This window comes from Brassica oleracea, chromosome C2 (genome assembly GCF_000695525.1).
Source record: "Brassica oleracea var. oleracea cultivar TO1000 chromosome C2, BOL, whole genome shotgun sequence".
Taxonomy (NCBI): domain Eukaryota; kingdom Viridiplantae; phylum Streptophyta; class Magnoliopsida; order Brassicales; family Brassicaceae; genus Brassica; species Brassica oleracea.
In genome coordinates, this window is record NC_027749.1 from 48,376,986 (window position 1) to 48,384,224 (window position 7,239).

The 7,239-nt window shown below is 36.3% G+C and overlaps 1 protein-coding gene across 1 annotated transcript; it reads left to right on the plus strand.

Moving 5' to 3' along the window:
- The first annotated feature begins 4,277 nt into the window (after positions 1-4,277).
- On the plus strand, positions 4,278-5,896 carry LOC106325438 (E3 ubiquitin-protein ligase ATL31-like). Its single transcript, XM_013763483.1, has one exon. It carries the CDS (start codon positions 4,448-4,450, stop codon positions 5,558-5,560), a length of 1,113 nt encoding a protein of 370 aa, XP_013618937.1. The 5' UTR covers positions 4,278-4,447; the 3' UTR covers positions 5,561-5,896.
- The last annotated feature ends 1,343 nt before the right edge of the window (positions 5,897-7,239 follow it).

The window sequence follows — 7,239 nt, forward strand, 5'->3', positions numbered from 1 at the left end:
CATATATGTTTTCTGGTTTAGAGCTTTACGCAGTTAATACCCAAACCCAGTGCCGGCTTAAGACAAGTGTTCAGAGTGCTTTTGCATTAGCATTATGTCCTTTCTTTTCTTTTATAATTTTATTTAGAAACTAGGATCTTAAATTGTTAGAACGTATAGATTAAAGTCATAATTCAAAATTACACAGTCATAATTTGGAGAGAAAAAAAAACATTTCTCAACGTAAGGCCCATAAACTAAATGAGCCCGGCCTGCACAAGTCGTTATAATTTTTTTGCATATTAAACCATAGCCATGATCATAAATATGAAATACTGTATATTTGCATATTGTTATAGTAAACAATACTTTTATGAGTTACAAGAAAATATTCGAACAAAGATTCAGGTGAAGTAAGGTTTTCTATGCGATAAACTAAAAACTAAGCCAAAGAAACACTAAGCTAGGACAATGCAAGATACCGCATTAGAATTAGCTAGGGCAACGATGAGCCGATGAAGTTAAATTTTATTTTATATAATTAGAAAAGTATAATACACAAAAAATATTATAGTGCACCGTATAATAAAACTTTACGACAAGGTTCAATCAAAGAAGATTAATTGTGAGATGATAAAGTACTTTGGAAATAACCGTGAGAAGCAACGCGTTTAAGTTTATAAAACTCGAAACACTGACTTCATTTGATGAGCATACCTCTGTGCGCATGAGGTAACCGCACTTCTCGTTTATTATAACTCTTTCCTTGTTCCTACACATATCAAAGATTATGCCACAGAAGAGACTGAATAAATCATAACATTAAACTCTTCTTCTTTCTACTCTGTACCTAAGGTAAGCGCCATAGATTCTCAGTTCTGATGTAAATAGATCTTTGTATATGGTAAACGTCTTCACGCAACAAGAACACGTTTGACACTTTTGGGAATATACTCTGCATTAGGATATACGCAGCGTTTATTTCCCTCACATCATCTCCATAGATGTTGTTTCTTGAAAGAATCCAATGATATACGCTTAGAATATGACGAGAACATTCTTATAAAACCCAGACCCGATATTTGATAGAATATAGTTACTTACTGATTCGAGCGGATAATCTGTGGGAGCATAGGCTGATCTGAAGTAAGCCACCGCGACTGCTTGGACGCCACTGCAACAACAAGAACTCTTTACATAGTTTCCAACAATAGATGCTATAAAAACGGCAATGCAGAAAACTACTTAACAGTTCACAAGGGTTCTGTCCTCTTGTACACGCTCTTCATTTTCCACTTCTTCTAAAGTCTTCGTGATGGTTACAACATTGTGTGTGCTTGAAGTTAAGGAAGAACACAACACCTCTTTGTAAACGACCATGCCAACCGCTCTGAAACAAAGAAACATTCTATCTTTAAACATAAAACCTTCGTAAACTAGGTTGTTGATTCTTGATTCCAGTATTTTTTTATCACAGTCAATAATGTGATATTATTCGCTTTGAACCTAAGCCATCACGGATTTGTTCATTCATGTGAACGAAAAACCCTCATACTAAATAGAGTTAGACTAGACTTATATATTAGATTTTCTTTGGTCTAATATGTGATGTGAGACTTAGATTGCCTACTTATTCTAACTGTCTAGCCCAAGATGATTCCCATAAGGTCGAAGCAATGACCTGCAAACAAGGGAAAGAAGTAAGAAAATGTAACTTTTAGCTTCAGTTTGATATATAATGCAACAAAAAGGACAGATTATTCAGATACAACTACAATAAACCTCCTCAATAACGTACTTGCAAATGTTCTATTTCTTTCCCTGCATCAAGTTATATCGGTGATTATGTGTTATTAGGACACCATTTTAAGATGATTTGTCTATACTTATAACGACACAGATTGAAAGAAGCAATGCCAACGTCGACGATGCAATCATGCATGCTTGACAAGGGTGGCTTTGTCTCTGAAACTTATGCAACCAATTTCTAAGGTCACGAATAGGCTCAGATGGAGTATTTACTCTCTGAAAATGCCTGCTGAATCTGTATGTAGCATTTGAAAACTAATGTTTGATGCAGTATCATGGTGAAGAAAGGTTGAGTTCTCACTCATGCAGATTACCGTATTCCATGCATTACCCGAGCCACTGTAAGAGAGAAGAAGATTTAACATTCTTGTTTCTAACAATGACTATATAACATAACCAAACTTTAGAACACTTGCGTGGTTTGTTTCATGAGGCTTATTAATTCGAGTTCATTGCTCGGTGAAGAAAAAGCAGGACTGGTAGCAAGAAGATTGAAAATTTTTCAAAGCGCTTACAAGAAACTAATGGATGATTTTTGAACCATATCTTCGATGATAGAACACAGAAGGTAATTCACATTGCTATGTTACTTCACGATTCTTGCTTAGTATTGGTTTAAGCTATGTACAAATGTTAATAAAACGTCATTGGTTTTATACTATAACCATAACGTTAAACAAAGGGAACATTCTTTTGAAAAAGTATTCAACTTTCACATGATTCATCAATTATCATTTCTACATATGAAGTCAAAACTCAAATGGTTTTTTTTTTCTGTAGAGAGTGAAAAACATGGCATACGAACAAACGGCACGTAGTTTTATATGGCGAAGAACAGTGGTTAGTCACGTAACTCCATAGAAAACAATGTGTCGTCTCTCCATTGCAAGTAGAAAGTACGTGATGTTTTTCACTCATGCAAGTCTGGGTCAATGTAATAACAGTTGGTCGCCAGACTCGCCACCGGCGACCAAGTCAAGTCAGCTGCTTCTTGTTCGACTTTCTTTCTCTCTTCACAAGAATGATAATGTTTGACCCAAATATATAACAATATTATGTGTCTTTACTCTTTAATGTTTCATAGATCTTGTTTTCTTTACAAATATAATCGTTGTTTCGTTAACTAGGGTGTTTGAATAGAAACTTAAGTAATTCTCTAGAGAATTAATTAGTACCGAGTACCGACGAATAATTCAACCTTAAATTTTCCAGTAAAACCTAAAACATTTGCCTAAGCTATAGTAATATAGTTTCTCGCATATCTAAACTCGATATATATAACAGACAGTCTATTAAAATTAGTTAATGTACTTGTTGGTTTTTAGTTTTTTACTAATTCAAATCTAAAATGATATGTAACTGTTGTTTTAGAGACTAACGATGGAGCGACCGATGCATATACTTAATAGTTAATACTATGATTCTACAATTTTTTGCTGTTGTAATTGGTTAAAAATTCAAAGAAAAAACAGAACTGCCGAATAATTTTACTCATTACGCCGACTACTAACTAAAGTGCGTAAGTTATAATTAAAAAACTTATGAGTTCGTACTTAGCAGTGGTCGCGATAGACCTAATGAAGCCGCGATGGCTAAGACCTTTCTAGAAGGATGCAAATATCAAAGTAGGACCTACGAAAGATGGCTACGATTAGTAAAGAGAAAGTTCTCTTTTTTGGGTTGAAAGTTTGGTTTATTCATGTTTGTTTTGTCTTTGCCATCACATTTGATTATCTAATTTCAATTTGATGATCTTTCCCTCCCTTCTGTGTGGCAACTGCAAATTCTTGGTGATAACTCATAAGTTTCTTACCTATTTCTTTGCTTCCTGCTACTTTACAATTTATTTTGATTCGGTTCATCGTGTGTCTTGTTTTGCAAGCCTTGTTGGTTCATTATTGCTTATATCCAATTTGTATTTCAAGCGTAAACCCTTATAAAAAAATCAGTGATTGAAATTGGATAATTATACTATAAATATTTAAATATTATAATAATTTGAATTTTGTAAAATTGATAAAAATGTTTTTCATAATTGAGATAAAACATCGTTATCATTTCTTTTACTTAAGTTACGTACATATTTTTTTTGAAAAAAAGTGTCATTTAGCTTTTTGTTTAACCAAATTTTTGTTTTAACATAATAAAAACGAAAATAGCATGGTAAAAATGTCACTAACTTGTTCTAAAGCTGATGAAATCTATAAACCATAAGATGCAACTTATTACACTTTTCAAACTAAAAATTTAAAATGTCAAGAGATTTCAGTAACACTATGAATGAACATTGCAAATGCAAGGGTAAAAGAATATGAAATTGACCACTTTTTTAAATGATTCCTTTCATATAATATAGTTGATAAATGAAAATAAGACCATGTCAACCTATTCAAAGTCACCGAACTATTATGACTTTCACTGCCACCTCAATTGGAAAAGTCTCCCTGTCTACGTGGAGCTTAGTTAGTGACACATTTGCTGATGTCATAACCCCCAAACTGGTCCCACCACCTTCTTTGAGTCGTTCCTCCTCTCTTCTTCTCCAAGCCTTCAACTTTTCAAATAATAATACCTCTCTATAAACTTCACATTCTTCTCCTCATAACTAACTTCAATTTTAAAAATAAAAACTTTACTGTGCTTTTGTATTTCCAAAAGCATGAAGCAACCATCTTTACCAATTGCTGTCCTGTTTCTGTTACTAACCATGTCGGAGCTAGCTTCTGGTCAACCGAGCCAATCCGACCCAAACAACCGGTATGACTACGGCGGCAGGTTAAGTCCCGTCATGGCTGTTGTCGTGGTGGTCGTGATCGCTCTTCTCTTCTTCATGGGCTTCTTCACCATCTACCTCCGTCACTGCACTAGCGCATCCGACGGCGGCAGCGTTAACCCACGTGTAGGAGCGAGGAGAGTGATAAACGCGACGGTAGCGCGTGGGCTAGACGCGGAGATGCTCGAGACGTTCCCGACTTTCGTTTACTCTGAAGTTAAGACGCAGATGATAGGTAAAGGCGCGTTGGAGTGTGCGATATGTCTGAACGAGTTCGAGGACGACGAAACGCTGCGTTTGCTGCCTAAGTGCGATCACGTGTTCCACCCTCACTGCATCGACGCGTGGCTGAAGAGTCACGTGACTTGTCCGGTTTGCCGGACCAATCTCGCTGAGCAAGAGCAGACAACAGCTGGGCCGGTCGAACCGGAAGTGGTTACCGAAATTGATCTCGAGTCCCAGCAAACGGTGGTTCCTGAACCGGCGGTGGAAGACGGGAGTGTGGCACGTGTCAAGCTCCCGAGGTCGCACACGACGGGGCATTCGGTGGTGTTGCCTGGAGAATGTACCGAGCGGTTTACGTTAAGGTTACCGGAAGATTTAAGGAAGAAGATAATGGCGAATTGGAAGATGAACCGGTCGAATAGTCTTTTGGTTCGATCGAGGAGTGGTAAACCGGTTGAACGGTCAAGGGCTCGGTCGGACCGGTGGTTGTTCATCAAAACACCGTCGTTTTTGTGGAGGAGCAGGGACGATGGTTCGATTAGGCTAGGTGGTAACGGTAGTGTCAAAGCAAATGCAGTAACAAGTCCAACCGGTGATTCGGTACGAGCAGAACGATGGAATTTTCTTAGAAACCCGTCTTTTATGTGGAGGGGTACGCCGGTTCCTTCGCCGAGAGTTGAAGTTAATAAAGACGGTGAAGGAACATCATCGGTTCAAGGTCAACATACGGGTACAGTTGGTTTATCTAGTGGTTCCGTTAGATTACCGGTTTAGGTGGCTTCTGTCGTATTCTATCAAAAAAAAGTTTGTGTTGTTCATACAAAAGATTTTACGCAATTCTTTTATTTTCTTTTTCCTTTTTTGATGTAAGATATTTAATGTCAATCCCATGGACAAGGAGATTGTATTGTTTTATATTATGTTTTTTTCTTCAGAAAGAAATCAATCATTAAAGTCAAACAAAGAACAATGAGTAGTATTGGGTGGAGCTTGACCTCTCAATTCTTTAAGAAACAAACAAGAAAGGTCTTATTCGTCGACCAAGGGTACATAGGAGAGAAGATATAGAATATACTTGTTGAATAAAGGCTTCCAAAGATATTTTAGTAGTTAGAAATGTAATAGTTTGGTTTGGTAGTGTATCTTAGCAAAATGTAATGGATTTGATTGTCTATTTTAATTTCGTATGCTACCAATATTAGTATGTGTTTTTGAATAGTTAGAATTGTCAGCTTTTAATCATAAATTTCATTTCTAAATAATTAAAAATCACTAACATGATAATTATTTTACTCAACGAATACGATAATTCATAATTAATAAATTTGTTAACAACTTACTTGTTTAATTTTTTTGGGGCTAAAGTGTTGTACACGGATTTAATAAAAAAAAGTGTACTCATGTTTGATCTGAAACTTACTCCATGTATTAATTACAATCATACAATTCATATAATCTTATCCTCACAGAGCTCCGACAATTAATCATTTGAACTTTCTAGTACGAGATTCCCGTTACATGGGGCCAAAAACAGTCGGAGACAATCTTAATCTAATTAAACTTGGAGTATCAAATATGGCAACTTCATTCCCTATGTATGTCATCTAGATAGACGATGACTTTTGACAGCCAAAAAAGATGGACAAAGACTTGGTCGCCGCCTTTATACGGATCCGTAAAGGTAGCTTGTTCAACAAATTGACGTATGAAAATTAATCAAATTTGTTCTAGATTGATAATGTGTAAATTGTTACGAAAGACGAGAAAAGATGAGCCGTTTTCGTTGAAAATATAAAAGATGTGGGGCCTGCTGTACTATTTGTACAATAAATTTCCTTCTATATATACGAACGTTTGCGTTCGTTTGTAAACACACCATCCTTCTCCTTCAATTATCAGTATTATCTTCTTCGTACGGGTATAAAATTTTGCTTTATTTAAATTCCTGCGATATAATAAAATTCCAGTTCTTTTTATAACACGTTATCAGCACGATCACTCTGCGATTCGGTAAAATTTATTTGTATCATTTATACCCTGTTATAGTGGCCGGAATACCGCCTATATTATTTACTATTAATTTAATTTATTTATTGGTCGGCCGAGCCGCCTTATATTCTGTTTATTGTTTATTGGTCGGCCAAGCCGTCTTATATCCTGTTTATTATTTATTGGTCGGCCGAGCCGCCTTATATCCTGTTTATTATTTATTGGTCGGCCGAGCCGCCTTATATCCTGTTTATTATTTATTGGTCGGCCGAGCCGCCTTATATCCTGTTTATTATTTATTGGTCGGCCGAGCCGCCTTATATCCTGTTTATTATTTATTGGTCGGCCGAGCCGCCTTATATCCTGTTTATTATTTATTGGTCGGCCGAGCCGCCTTATATCCTGTTTATTATTTATTGGTCGGCCGAGCCGCCTTATATCCTGTTTATTATTTATTGGTCGGC